The 14,518-nt window shown below is 48.9% G+C and overlaps 5 protein-coding genes across 5 annotated transcripts; 2 read left to right on the top strand and 3 right to left on the bottom strand.

Annotated features, from left to right (window-relative positions):
• Positions 1-1,323: 1,323 nt before the first annotated feature.
• Positions 1,324-5,124, bottom strand: KY384_005962 (uncharacterized protein; the record flags this gene model as incomplete). The annotated part of the gene is made up of 2 exons (XM_044814459.1): positions 1,324-3,978; positions 4,030-5,124. 2 exons carry the CDS (start codon positions 5,122-5,124, stop codon positions 1,324-1,326), a joined length of 3,750 nt encoding a protein of 1,249 aa, XP_044668609.1.
• Positions 5,125-5,564: 440 nt separating this feature from the next.
• On the top strand, positions 5,565-6,485 carry KY384_005961 (uncharacterized protein; the record flags this gene model as incomplete). Its single annotated transcript, XM_044814458.1, has 1 exon — positions 5,565-6,485. The coding sequence occupies one exon, from the start codon at positions 5,565-5,567 to the stop codon at positions 6,483-6,485; it is 921 nt and encodes a 306-aa protein (XP_044668608.1).
• Positions 6,486-7,055: 570 nt separating this feature from the next.
• Positions 7,056-11,095, bottom strand: KY384_005960 (uncharacterized protein; the record flags this gene model as incomplete). Its single annotated transcript, XM_044814457.1, has 6 exons — positions 7,056-7,085; positions 7,136-7,488; positions 7,944-7,953; positions 8,559-8,697; positions 8,949-10,940; positions 10,989-11,095. The coding sequence occupies 6 exons, from the start codon at positions 11,093-11,095 to the stop codon at positions 7,056-7,058; spliced, it is 2,631 nt and encodes an 876-aa protein (XP_044668607.1).
• A 606-nt stretch (positions 11,096-11,701) lies between these two features.
• Positions 11,702-12,323, top strand: KY384_005959 (uncharacterized protein; the record flags this gene model as incomplete). Its single annotated transcript, XM_044814456.1, has 3 exons — positions 11,702-11,864; positions 11,989-12,077; positions 12,165-12,323. 3 exons carry the CDS (start codon positions 11,702-11,704, stop codon positions 12,321-12,323), a joined length of 411 nt encoding a protein of 136 aa, XP_044668606.1.
• Positions 12,324-12,470: 147 nt separating this feature from the next.
• KY384_005958 (uncharacterized protein) lies at positions 12,471-14,233 on the bottom strand (the record flags this gene model as incomplete). The annotated part of the gene is made up of 4 exons (XM_044814455.1): positions 12,471-12,600; positions 12,691-13,030; positions 13,081-13,451; positions 13,512-14,233. 4 exons carry the CDS (start codon positions 14,231-14,233, stop codon positions 12,471-12,473), a joined length of 1,563 nt encoding a protein of 520 aa, XP_044668605.1.
• Positions 14,234-14,518: the final 285 nt, after the last annotated feature.

Here is a 14,518-nt window from a genome sequence, read left to right as displayed (position 1 = left end):
ACTAAGAAGAGACGCAAGAAACGGAGAACTTAGTAAACATGATGAAATGTAGAACGAAAGAATGACAGTCAACGTGCAATGAACTGAGATCAGAGATTTAAAGCCTACCGTGCCCGTGGGAGATTCGAAGATACCGACTTTTCCATCCTTAATACATTCATAAATAGCATTCATTAATTCAGTCTGTATGTCATAAGGCTTATAAGGGTGATGAAAGTCTTTTTGATTAGATTGATCCATTGGGGGGGCTGTACGTTAATCTCCTCCAGTGTAGAAATGCTAGTTGAAATTATCAGTCGAATATTCAGGCAGAGCATTAACATAATAGGCATAGCTGTGTTAGAAACCTTACCCTTTCTAGCATTGTTTTGGAGGTATTCATATCTTGACCGCACCTCTGAACAGAAGAGCGGTCTCTTTCGACGATGTAGATCAAAAATCAATATATTGATCCTACAAGCCAATTCCTGAGAGTGAAGTTTGATAAATCTACATGTGTCGTATTAGTAATCTTCCTCAACATGGGACTGTTCAAGCTGCTCTGCATCACACAGGGTTACCACCTGAGCAGCCACCATCATGGGCCAGGATCTACCGCCCGTCGGTGGCTACGAGCCAGTCCAGTACAAGGTAAGGATGATTCGACTCCCTGAATTGAGATCATTCTACTGTGTGGGCGCTCACAATCCAGCGCAACATTCCCGTCCGCGGATTCCGACCAGTCTACTACCTCGCAGCAATGGGCCTGATAGTGACCTACGGGATGTACAAGCTTGCGCAAGGGAACAGGGAGAAGCTGTACGAGACCCTTCATCGTCACTCCATCATTTTGGCTCCCCAGCGCGATCTCTCTGTTGAACGCCTCGCTAAAACAATGGCGTCTAACAAATAGGGAGCTGCGCCGAGAGAAGATGTGGTCGCGGATTTATTTGATACCAATGCTACAGGCTGAGGAAGATCGGGATCAAGTACGACGGTATTGGGCAGATCAGGCACGGGAGAAGGTGCTTTTGGGGGAGAATTACAAGGTATATCACAGTGACAGGTCGGCATTTCTGAACTCCTGCGTTCTGAGAAGGCAACACTAACGCCATGGAAGATTTGTAAGGCCTACGTACGCCGTGGTGCCGTCCGAAGTCACCAAATAGTCGTTTAATGGCTTTCTTGCAGAAATGGATGGATTTATGCATGGATTTGTGCATGGATTATGCATGGTTGTGCTCCCAGTGTAGAACACATCCTGTTATATCTACGAAGTCTTGTGGACTGCACGCAACGCCTCGCTGTCTTTTCCGTCTCTAAACCGACAGCAAAAGATGGGTATCATTTGAACATCTCTGCAACGCCTCCAATATCGATCTCTTCCTCCCTGTCCCTATCCTTGATCTCCATGCCCTCCATGTCAGCCGTCATATATTTCTGCTGCATTACGGATCTCAGTTTGTTTGGATCTGGTTTAGTCAATTTGCCCTGCTCATGAATGGCAACGCTCCTTAAACCCTGCAAGAGTTCGAGAATCACAGCCCTCTGCTTCTTCGAACTTGAGTGCACTTCAAGTAGCCGACGCAGTGCTTGGTCAACCTTCACACCATCCATGTTGGGCAGAGATTGTATGACCTGCTTTGGCGTGTTCGTTCGTGGCGAGTAAAGGATACAGATCTGCGCAATAAGCTGGGCAAAGTCTTTTTGCATTTCCACGAAGTAAGGGTCGTTTAGCGACGTGATGCAGGCTTTAAGGACTTCCGTTGAGATGAACTCCCTGACGTCAGATTCGAGTGGTGTGTCTCCAGCAAAATCACCAATTATAGTTCTCAAGACTCTTGCGATGAGCGAGCTTGCACGAGTGTCGTGCATACTCAAAGCGTTCGTACAAAACATTATCAAGGGCTTCAGAATCTCTGGGGTGTTCAGTACAAAGTCTCTCGTTGGATCCCTAGAGTGCGACTCGATAGTACCATTCGGTCTCAGAGTTGTTTCCTTAGTCAGTGACACCTTAGATGGCTCTAAAAGCCCAACGACCAGCATCACAGCGGCCATAGTCAGCTGCCGTAAGACACTTTCATCTTTCATTTCTGCAGTCAGATCACTGTCTTCCGTTGAAGCGGCCTTTCTTTGCTCTATCTTTGCCCATTCTGAGCCTACTTTTCGATCAATCTGGTTGAATAGCGAGGAGATGATCGGTGGCAAAAATTGGGCGTGATACCGCTGCGGGCAGTTGTCGATCACAGGACGTAGGGTGTCGAGCAAGACAGTCAGTTGATGGGGAGACAGAGCAAAAGAATCTGAGAAAAGAGCCGTAGCCAAGGGTTCAGGCAAATCCTGCAGGCCATACAGATGTTCCCCTAGGAGACTCATGTAGTACAGAAGCCGATAACCCGTTTCGCGTGTAAGCCTTACTGTGGCTCGAATTGTCGACGCAAACCCCTCCAGAGTTGCTTTCGTACCTCCAACGGCCGCATAGAAGTCGTCTCGTGAGCCCTGAGATATGCCGTGTTGCCAGAAACGATCCGTAAAGATCCTTCGAACGATGGGCTTTTGGTCCGGAGTCATGCCTGTCCAATTCTCCGGGTCATAAAGAGCATTTGATCGGCTGATAAACTGAAGTAGTGAAGGCAAGATTATGGGCATGTACTTCTGCCAGAGGCGACAGGCTATGTCAAAAGCCTGTGTAGTTGGTTCAAGCTTCTCGACACTTGACGCCATGATATGTTTGGTCGCCCTGAGTGGTAGCGAGTCCGCATTTGTCTGCATTCTAGCTTGTAACATTTTGCCCTCATCATCAAGAGAGCAGGATGCCCAGTCTTGGACATTTTCCGCGTGGCGAGATACCAGATATTGCTGAGCCGCATCTAGTCCAAGAAGTCTGTTGAAAGCATCTGGCGATGATAGGGCCAGTCGAAGGCGCTCGTCTTGCCATTGATCAATCACAGGCTGTAAATACTGTTCTAAACGATCCTCACGGGCTCTAATGTCGACATTCAGTGCTCTGTGCATAATGACAAAAAGCACCGAAGTGTACCGAGCTTTTGTTTGCTCGTCTGAAGAAGTGTCGTGACTCACTGCAAGTATTTTGGGCTCTGCTGCATCAAAAATAGAGATGAGGTGATCTGCGAATCGCATAGCCAGGCGTTGCAGTTGATGGGTTGCAAAGACTTGAAAGTCTTTGCAGGCATCATTGTATGCTATGCATTCTGAAAAGATTGGGCATTTGGTCTCTAGCACATAATCGAATACCCGAACCGCAAATTGTGGATCCTTTTTCAAGGGGCCTACTGCGAATCCTACAGCCAGCTGGATGACGCGTTCTTTGATTCGTGGATCCTCGAATGTCAATCCAAGAAGTCTGTCGCACCAGACCTGAAGGTTAGAGGTCATAACATCGCGCTGGTGCTTCACAGTCTCATTTTCCGCATGAGTCAGCCAATTCAGGCAGCCTTTGAGTGCAGCCTCGATCACCGTGAATTGAGCGTCGAGCTTTAGCCAAGGTATGGAATATTTGGTATATGTGGAAGGGTTAAAGGGGGGTTCGTTATCGTAGAGGTGATCGAGGACTTGGTCTGCCTGTCCTAAGATGTGGTAGAGAGCGTCGATAGGTTGTTTCTCGACGATGCGCTCTACGACTTGGTTGCAGAATCTAGAATAATTGCCTAAAAATGCATGTCGTTCGGGAATTGTTTCGATGTCTTCTCTAAGAAATTGAATGCTCGGGTGATTCGTATCTTGGGGGAGCGCTTCATAGCGTATCAGTCGCTGACTGCACGTCTCTAGTAGATCTGCTATTGCCGACTGCACGGAGAGCGATTGCGAAATCTGCTCAGAGTTCAAGAATTTGACCCAAAGATGCAGGGCTGGGATCGATACTTGAAGACTATCGGACTTCATGACACTTCTCAGTAGATCTACGAAGCCTCCAATGTCGCTATCTTGAGCCAAAGCCGAATGCCTGTCGGAGAGCAGGCGTCCAAGATTGAAGATAGTCTGTAGACTAGTTTAGCTCAAGATTGTATTCCATGAAGATCCGATTTTTACCTCAGACAGTCTTTTTAGTATGAGATATCTATTATCGTCTATATCCTGTGGATCAATCACAAGCCACTGGAAAAGTTCCTTAAGCAAAGTCACCATTTCAGGCCGAAACATAGGCCCGACAATCTCCCGAAAGTCGTCATCTGAGAAGCGGGTACGATTGTACAAGTTGTACAATGTATCAAGTACTGCCTTTCTCAGGATTTCAGCAACATCACAACCAGCTATTGCAGCGAAGGACCTACTCACCAACTGCACCGGCATATTCGGAACAGCCAAGCTTGCACAAACCCGTTGTATAGTTGCGGTAGAGATAAGTGCCTTTGGAACCACCCACACCATAATCGATCTGTAAGCGGAGAGAACTTTGAGCGCCAACGCTTCATTACTTCTGGCCGAATCAGTATCTTTGGTACATTCGTACAAGGTATCTGACATGCGCGAGAGCCAACCCTCAGAGCCATAGCGGACGTTAACGGAGCTTTCTCGATTTGGGAATTGTTGGGCTAGAACGGCGGCTGGTACGAAGATTTCCACGCATGCTCTGTTGAGGTCGCTTCCCCGGAGTGCAGCGACAGTATCTTCTGTTGCGAACACCTCATCTGAAATAGTGGTCAAGATGTTCAAGACCAGCACCTTCTGTGCAATAGTACTTTCCCAAAGGCGCACAAGAAGTTCATCCATGTCCATCCATTCTACGGCCCAACTACGCTTAGCGCACTCAACCCACAATTCGGCTAATTTGTTCGTGATATATGGCGGTTCTCGTTCGAGATTTGTATTTGCAAGCTCGAGTATCCAATTCCTTAACGCTGCATTCTGTTCTCGGGAATAGTCTGCCCATTTATAGCGAATCGCGTGATCTATGAGCGACAGGCCGAAATGTCGGACAACTGGCGACTGATCATTTGCCGAAGCGAGAAGAAAGCCTTGTTCGGGTGCTCGGGAGTCTTCTCGGAGGTTCTGAAGATATTCGGTAGCCTGCTGTCGCAGGTCGTTGTCTGAGCGAGGGTCATGGATAAGATTCAGGGCTTGCAATATTTGTTCATGATGCAGGGGCTGGCTTGTAGTGTGATTGTTCGTTCTAATGCCGCTCATCGTGTATTCAAAGAAGAAATCTCATAAGGGTTGAGGACTTTTTCAAGGGGTCATCGGCGTACTGAGAGCTTTGAGAATGGGGGCGCTCCGTCGATTTGTCCGTTAAAGCAGGCGGGGTTGAGCAGGCGGGGTTTACAGACGGTCCATCTGTAAGGACTGTAACTTTGCCTGAGGAGCAAGCACTGTGAGGCAAGCGACAGTTCACTGTTGGCTATCATCACGAGCTGTACACGCAAGTATTTGTTGAAAAACGAGTGTTTCGATGCATCGGAAGGTCACTCGGTCACTACCTTCCCTGAGACCATCCCGCTCCCGCTAGAAATGAGCCGATGAACGCTAGAAGGTCCCTAGAACCCGGGCGAAAGAAGCCCGTCATCCGAGCTCCTACGGGGGCCCTCTCGAATATTGACTGGAGCTGACTTTAGCAGGACCATGACTCCATGCCCCGTAGCACAGTCCTTGTTGGTCCGGCTGTCTGTATTTGTCTTCAATTGTGTTTCCTTACTGCTGTTTGGCCTCTACCGGTCGAGAAGCAGTCATCTAGTGTTCATGCCCGCCAGACATACCACGGCCAAAGATGCGGATTTGTTGGTAACAGCGACATATATGGTCTGGGCATCCGTCTCGGAACATATCTGCAATGGGTCGCTGCTTTGATATCGAAGCAGTATCTGGCTACCAGCAGAGCAGAAGTCCTACGTGAATTGCTGGATGTGAACAACATCTTTTGCCTCGCCATCTTTGTGGCTACTCTGCTCTTACAGACTCAAGGTGCCAGTAATAGCAATGGTCCAACTCGTGCAATCGAAATTCTGATCATGCTCCATATCTTCTTTGGCAATACTTACATTGTTTCCTATGAGCAGTTACTAAAGGGAAAGCACTTGGGCTCGCAGACCTTCCTAGGCATCACGTTCATGACTCTCATAACAGCCGCTATGAGCTCCTACGCCATTTACTTTTGGTTCTTTGGTCTGAAGTATTTTCCTGCCACAGGCTGCAGCACTTTCGCTTTCTTATTTGCTAAGGTGGATTTGTTCGGTCCGGCAAGGACCTTTTTCAAGATTGCTGCTGTGCTTAACATGATCCCTTGGGGCGTTGGTGCTGGAGCTCAGCTTTTCTTCAGCGTGCCCATGCTGTTATACGGCGTCTTCGACTCATTAATAGTCAATATGAATCATTATGCGAGATGGATGGCAAACTGCCTGCCCTGGTCGAACATCGACGTGCTGGCACCCTGGCGTCAGAGCAATCACGGGCACCTGAGGTTCACACTCGGTATCTACGCAACAATACTAGGCGTCCCAAAAGGCGTAGAAGGAGCTCTGAAAACAGCGGAAAGTGATAACATCATCGTGTAAGCCTGAGCCGTACCCATCGGTATAGATTTCAGACTCATGAACATCAGCCTTGCGTGGAAATATGTCAGCTTTTGTATTTTGCTCTTCTCGATCATAGCTATAGAGCTCATACTTCGCTGGAATTCAGTCACGGGTGTTTACAACATTCAATCGACGGGCCAAGTCATCCCCTTCATTATCGGTATCGGTGGTTTGTGCAAAGTTCTAGTTGGTATCATTGTACAGGCTTTTGACAAAAATCCCGTCTGGGATCCCAAGAACGAGGCCTTCAGATTACATAACGGTAGGTGGGCAACCTTTCCGCGAAGACTTCCTCAGCGAAGATACAGCTGGGCAGCTCAAAGGATAATTAATCAGGACGGAGATGTTGAATGCCCACCCAAAGGGCTGCCCTTGGCAAATAGTCAAGCAGTCAGAAGTTATTGGACGAGCTTTTCTTGATGAGCACATTAAGAGTAATGTAATACCTACCTGCCATTCGGAAGCTGCGGCGAAGAAATGGCATGACTATCTCGTAGCATCATACATCTCGTTTGAGATCAGGCGTCATCCTTACATTCCCGATTATACTTACGCATCACCTTCCAAGCCCAATGCATCCTGTTCGAGACGTTGAGCTATAGACATGGGACAAGAAGTCCGTTACTCACCCAGAAGTCGTCTTTTGCCATTCCCTCAGGTAAATCTTCCGTCACCATTAGCCATAACTCCAGAGCAATTCTTTTCCTTCCAACAGCCTCTTTCGACCAACGTGCGTGCAAATGATCCACTTCGGCCTTCTCCTGCAGTGATACAGGTTTCACATCCCCTTTCCTCAGAGGGCCGAGTCGAGTACGCAAGCTAGCCTTGTCGGACTCAAGAGAGTGCACGGTGGAGTTGAGCTCTTGCGTTGAGAGTGTTGCATTTACAGATAAGAGATTTGAGCGTAGAAGCTTTTCGTTGGATTTCAATGTCGCAATGTCATCACGCAGAGAGCTAATTCGTTGGTCCATGACCGAAAGATCTGCAAGGGAAGGTGGATGGTCGAAAGTCTGTAGTGTATGGTATACTACTTGTTTGCCTGAAAGTTGGAGAAAGAAATCACGCAGTCAGCAACGCCGTATGATCCCGTGATGCACTGGAAAGTTGCAGAGATAGACTGGTGTACCTGATGCTTTACCAGCAACAACCCGACTTTCGTGCATCTCTTTGAGTGCTTTAGCTGCATACGCTACGTGAAAATTAGCTCCTCCATAGTCTGCATCATGCGCCTGATTTTGCTCGATTGATTGAGCACATACTCTTCGTGACCTTGTTGTGTAGGTTGTTGGAAACATCAGTGGCCTGACTTATCAGTCTCAGCACAAAGAGGGGGCTTCTCTCGACTGACCGAATATGGACGACTACAGGATCGATGTGCCGTTTCAGCACATTTAGAGACACTATGGTGCTTCCATGCAGACCAGGGAGGTCACGTACTTTTGCGTTTCTAAAATACGATGTCAAAATTGTATGTGACGACGAACGAGCTGTACCCACTTAGATATTGAAGGATCATTGCATTACCTGGTCGATGAATCAGTCAAGCTGCAGAAACACTGATGAGCCAATTCCTGTTACCTTGATCGGCTGAGGCTTTCTCGGGTTTGGTGTTTCTTGGTGCCATCGACAATGAACGTTGAAATGCCTCCCTTTAGTCTTGACCGAGAAGAGATACGGGCAACCAATCAATGGAGCGACGAACAAAGGAGAATGTAGCTTTCAGGCGACGATGACTTTGGCCATTGAATACTGATCATTGCCTTTGAGCGTCCAACGCGGTGGAACTGTCTTGGCACTCGACCATCTTAACCCAGACTAATATTATTGTTAGGCGACTATGTACTATCATAAACCCAGCGGGACTCGTTTTTCCAATGCTGCCATGATAATCCCCTTGCAAACATAGGAGGCTTTAGAGGTATCTTGCGCCAAATCGCAATGCAAAAAAACATCAGATCTTCGGAGCTGTAGGGAAACGTTTTTAGTGTCTACATCACAACCTAGAAAGCTTGTAAGTATCATGAAAACAGGTAATTATAGAACAAAACTTACACAATCATTATCCTGCTTCTGCGAAGGCAAGCCCATCTCCGAAAATGTCTTAGGCCCTTTGCCAGGCAATCGAGTGCTTGCCGGTGCAGAGGGCGGTGGCGTATTCGACACCCTACTAGAACCCGCGGGATCCTGCAGTCTAGGCGGTTTCTCGAGAGGTATCGAATGTTCAGGTCGTGGTTGCTGGCTTGCCGGGGGGGCATAGCTGTACCACTAGGTCTGCCTGCGGACACTGGTCGTCTCGAAGGACTCGGGGAGCGGCCACTCGGCGTAGTCGATGTATGAGGAAGACTAGAAAGGCGATCGCGGGGACCAAGACTGGCTGTTGCGTCGATGCTAGAATGTCGAGGAGGCCTCCCAGACGGCTGGATCGGGCGGTGATCCGTAGACTTCTGCAAGCGACGGCGGTCAGCCCCTGAGGGATCAGGTGGAGCGGAGAATCCAATATCGATGGCAGGAGTCTGAATTTTCGGAGGAGCTTGTGGGATGCTCTGTGGAGGGGCCGTATCATGGGGGCTTGAATGAGCGGAAACGGGTTGGCGAAAATTCTGTAGTCCGGCAGCAGTCGATACCCTTGGCGGTGGTGCACCGCGACCTCGACCCGAGTGGGGAGTCTGTAATGGCGAAGGTTTGAAAGTGGGAAAAGCTGAGCCTCTGTAGTTGTTGTCACCATATGAGGCCTCTGATTCAGCCGGGGAAGCGGATGGTATTGGGGGGTTTTGTCGAGAGGGAGGCTGATTTTCGTAAGCGTTACGGACCGGACGACTCAGGGGTCGAGGCTGCATAGTATCGTCATCTAATGGATAGGGTGCAGCTGAGGGAGGTCGTGCGCCTGGTGCGTATTGACCAGCGTTAGAAGGATATGGAGCTTGTCCCGTTTGATCTGGTCGGATGATAGGTAGCTTCGGCTCAGGCATGTCAACCGGACTGTCTGATATTCTAGGCATTTGTTCAAGCTGCTTGAACCTTTCCGGGCGTTTCCCCCGCTGAGAACCGTACTGTGACTGGATCTTAGCGACAGCGACCTGTTCATGATCCTTCCTGGAAAGTGTTTTGGAGCGAGAAATGCCGTCTATTCTACCAGCAGCGTCCTTATTCCCGTGATCAGCGGCTTTCTGATACCATAGCCGCGATGTTTTGAGGTCTGCCTGAACAAAGATACCAACCTCGAAGAAATAGCCCATTGCAAATTCAGCTGTTGCAAGCCCGCTTTGTGCCGCCCGTTGAGCATAAACGTAGGCAAGCTCCTCGTTCTTTTCGAAGACACCTTCATAACCACATAGGAACCATTTGCTAATGGACATATCAGCGTCCGGCTCTCCTTGCTTAGCGGCTAGCGCATTGTAGTGCAGGGACATCGCAGGATTAAAGTCGCATCCTAACTGACATAATTCGTAAGCGACACCCAATTTCGCCTGCGCCTTTGCAAAGCCTAAGTAAGCGGCCTTTTCAATGTTATAGCGAGCTCCAGATATGTTGAGCGCGAGGTACTGTTCTGGTATCGAAACCTGAGTCAGTGCACGCGCTTGAAGCATACCGAAGACGTAGGCTCCTTGGGGGGCGTTCTCATCTGCAGTCTCTGCCGCGTAGCTGATCATCTTAATACCAAGCTCATAATCCAGAGGTTGGTTGTGCTGTCCGAGTAGATACATCATCCCCATGCGGTAATTGGAGGCAGAGTCTCCCCCATCAACTCCCAATCGGTAATGTTTGATCGCTTTTTCCGGGTCACTTGAATTCTCAAATTGCATGCCCATCCTATACTCAGCTCTTGCATAACCTCTTTGAGCAGCCCGCTGATAGCATCGAAAGGCTTCTTTCTTGTCCATGCGGAATCCAAATTTCCCAAATTCCAGCCACATGCCTCTCAAAAAGTCGGCCTTGGGATGACGTTGATCTGCCAGAAAGCCAACCACGTTGACGGCATCAATCTTTAGCTGATGCTCAACATTTGGCGTTTGCGGCCGAGCCGGCTGGTTTTGAGAGATCCGGGCCTCATACTGGGTGGCAATATCGACGTATGCCAGCGTATCTTGTGCCCAGCTTAATTGCACTTCGGGGTCATTACAATTCAAGACTGGCATGCGAGCCTTCTCTAGGACTCCCTCCTTCTCGTCGTCGGATTGTGGAATGTTTGGGGGCCGATTACGAAGTGGTGGGAATGGAGAGAACGAAGGCTGATCAGCGGAATACTCTGTGGGCCTGCCATTGAGAGCTACCAGGTCTGACACAGAAGAATTGTGGCTGGCCGGGCGAAGATTTCTCATCTGCTCGACAGGTGAAGGTGATTGGAGACCGGATAAGGGGCGTCTGACTGGTTCTGCTTCAAGCTCTAAATGTGCGATGTTGTCCTGTATCTTCTCTGGGATTTCGGGTGTCACGCTACACCACTATCAGCACATACTTCGCGATCGACAGTTCGCAGCTGACCGTTGTGGGGACGGAGAAATGACCTCTGGCATATAGAAGTCATCGACTCCCCCTGGTACAAACGTTGCACCAAGTTGGGTGGAGTTCTGCCGATGCGGATTCGCCATTGTCGCTTCAGGCTGTATCGCAAGCAGGTTCCCCGCTTAAAACCAAATGGTTTACGTGAAATCATGCAATATCCACATTCATGAATACGGTGACCCCTTTGATTGGCGAATGTCCATTGTTGATTGGGATCTTGTTTGCTTTCAGAGGGCACAGCATACCCCTTTGAAGGGAGAGGAGAATCTTCCCAAACGCGAGAGATCGTACTATGAGATTGTATGGTGTTTCCACGTGGAGCGATGCCGGCAAGGATGGCAGGTATCAGGTACGTACTCAGCCCATCAGAGCATCCCAAGCCCCAACCTGAAGATATTCTTAGATCCAGGCGGTCACTCCGCCCCCGCCATAAGATGACCCCTAGAAGTAGTTTGTTCTAAGCCGAACCTACGCTAAAGCCTACGGGAAGTTCTGGGCTGTTCCGGCGCCTATCCCTTAGCGTCCGCGCCTAAAGTTTGGGAAGCCAAAGCAAAGGAATGGACTTAAATTCGGAACCAACGTTCCCGTACTTTGGTATGCCAATGCAGCGCTCCTTCTTGGGTCTCCGCCAGACAAGCCAGAGGCTCTTGAATCCTCCTTTGCTCCCACCGATCTCACTCTCTAGATCAAACATGAGTACCTCAAGAGCCTTGTCATCTGACGCGCCCAAAGCCGCGGAAACAGATGCCCAAGCCGAAGCCGTTGCGAACACCAGTGGTGTGACTGCAGAGTCTCTGCAAAAGTCACTAGAAGAAAGGCTTCAGGCGCAACATGTGCAGATAGAAGACATGTCTGGTGAGTCTGTCATGATACGTTCCGGTCCCGTACGGCCCCGGGCAACAAGTCCATCAACTCACGTCGTTTGTGTTGGAAAGGGGGTTGCGGTCAGATGTTCCAAGCCATGATTGTTTCGCCACAGTTCGAGAAGAAAACGACAATTGCAAGGCACCGGCTGGTGAATTCAACACTGAAAACGGAGATAGCGGCAATCCATGCGTGGACTCCGAAGTGCTTCACCCCAGAGGAATGGTCTAAGAAGCAAGGGAGTTGAAACCTCAGCATCTTAACGCATCCGTGCCTCGTTACGTCATCCAGACGCTGCTCGACCCTAAACGTACATGGTGCTTTATCTCCAATGACCCGAAGCTCGTTGGCATTGGAAACCCTACCAAAGCCTTGATCTACGGCCCACTTCACAACGGCACGAATCACAAAAGTAAAGTTGCGGAGCTCACCATCTGGGCAGACATGTAGCAACGGCTGGCAGCCCAAAGCATCAGTGAAAGCATCTTGATGGAGGTAGGACCACTAGGTTGATTTAGTAGGAAAGAGGTTTATACATACTCTCTGTTAGGCCTGCCGCAAGGAGAACAACGCTGTGCCTGCGGCGTCCTCACAAATTTACTGCCCATCGTAACTTCGCCAATCAATACTACGTTCCTTAGGGTTCATCCAAAGTCTATCTTCCATCACTGGCTCATCTTTGCCTACCTTTGTGAGCGCATCTATAAAAGTCTTGCCCCAAAAGGCGCTGCAGCATTCTCTTAGCTGCCGAAAGAAACGATCAAAGCAATGACACAGCTAAGGGGATCAAAGACGGAGGGGTAGTCTTGTTACGTACCTAGTGAACTTTTCCACATACCCGTCCATCTTCTCGTATCGGTCTTTTCTCTCGTCTGGCTCCATGTGGTAGGCTTCATAGATTGCTCGGGCCATTTCGTACACATTCCATGGATTGACAATGAGTGATCCGGTCAAGCTCTTTGCGCTGCCTGCGAACTCCGAGAGAATAAGTGTACCACGCCGCTCACGTTGACAAGCTATGTACTCAAAGGAAACGAGGTTCATCCCATCTCGTGTTGAAGCGACGAAGCAGACGTCAGAGATAGCATACAATGCTAAGAGCTCGGGGAAAGCTACGGATTGATGCATGAAATGAATGGGCGTCTTCTCAAATGTTCCTAAGATTTTCAGTAAACTCAAAAGGCCACGAGAACTGTTTGATCCTTACCAAATCTCCCGTTGATACGACCGACTAATTCATTGACAACGGCTCTGAGGTTTTGATACTCTTCAACATCGCCCCGAGACGGGACTGCGATTTGAATGAATTTCACCTTCCCAACGAACTCGGGGTGTTCTTCAAGGAAGATCTCGAATGCTCGCAGCTTTTGTGGCAGACCTTTGACATAGTCCATTCTATCAACGCCGACCATGACCTTCTTGCCTTCGAATTCCTCCTGAAGCTCCGCAATGCGTCGCTGGACCTGTGGGGTAGCAAGAGTCTCACGGAACCGTTCGGGATCTATGCCTATTGGAAAGGCGCCGACTCCGACCGTCCTCTCGTTGTACGTTACCGTGCGTGTGGTTGTACTTGCACCCCTTGGCAGATCGTATTAGCGCCGTTAGCACTTTCGCTTCCTCAATGAGTTTAAAGCTTACAGGATATTAGAGCAGGCGCTCAAGAAGTGTCTGGAGTAATCGCAAGTGTGAAAGCCTATGAGGTCGGCATGTAACACGCTGTTTAAGATCTCGCTGCGGACCGGAAGTATACGGTATATCTCGGAGCTTGGGAATGGTGTATGGAGGAAGAAGCCAATCTTAATGTATTTCTCTGGCCCTATCTCTTCACGAAGCATCTCTGGAAGAAGCATCAAATGGTAATCATGGATCCAAACAAGATCACCGTCCTCAACGTCTTTAGCAAGTACTTGAGCAAATTTTCGATTAGCTGTTTTGTAAGCCTCCCAACCGGCTTCCGTAAAAGTTATCTCGCCGGGATGATAATGCACCAATGGCCAAAGAATAGAATCTGCCATCCTGTCAACGAATATGGTGAAATGAGAGAGTGCTTTCCTACTGGAGAAGCCATTATAATACAGCTCGGCGAGTGCTTCGTTGAGATACACCGGAATCACCCCGAATTTTTCCTTCAGTCGTGCAGAAACATAGGCAGTTTCTGCGTCTGGTATTTCAAGCCCTGGCCAGCCATACCACTGGAATGTGGTAGCCTTCGAAAGCCCATGAAGCCCGGTGATTAAGCCACCAGATCCATTGGAGAATACATACTCACCCTCTTCAGACCGCTTCACTGTGATTGGGAGACGATTGGAAGCCAAAAGGATGCGTGATGTTGGCTTGGGGGTCAGGAGTAAACGTGCCATCTTGATAAGAATAGTTGAAAAAACAACCTCAAGGACCGACTCGAGACACCGTTTTGGGATTGAAAAGAAATGAGAAATGATAGCTGAAGATCATATTCAGAAGATTCGTATTGGAAAGGCAACGTTACCGGGCTGATGAAGGAAGGTGCCTTCGTCAGGAACGTATCCCGGGGCTACCGATAAATGCCTCTATGTGATGGTCACTTTCAAGCATGAGACATCTTGTCGGAAAACAGTAGATTCATGCTGCAGTCGTCTAGGAATCAATTGCGTCAAACTTAATTT

This window comes from Bacidia gigantensis, assembly GCF_019456465.1.
Source record: "Bacidia gigantensis strain McMullin 20006 chromosome Unknown contig_246, whole genome shotgun sequence".
Taxonomy (NCBI): Eukaryota; Fungi; Ascomycota; class Lecanoromycetes; order Lecanorales; family Ramalinaceae; genus Bacidia; species Bacidia gigantensis.
The sequence above is the reverse complement of the archived record's forward strand: the minus strand, read 5'-3'. Positions and strand labels throughout refer to the sequence as shown.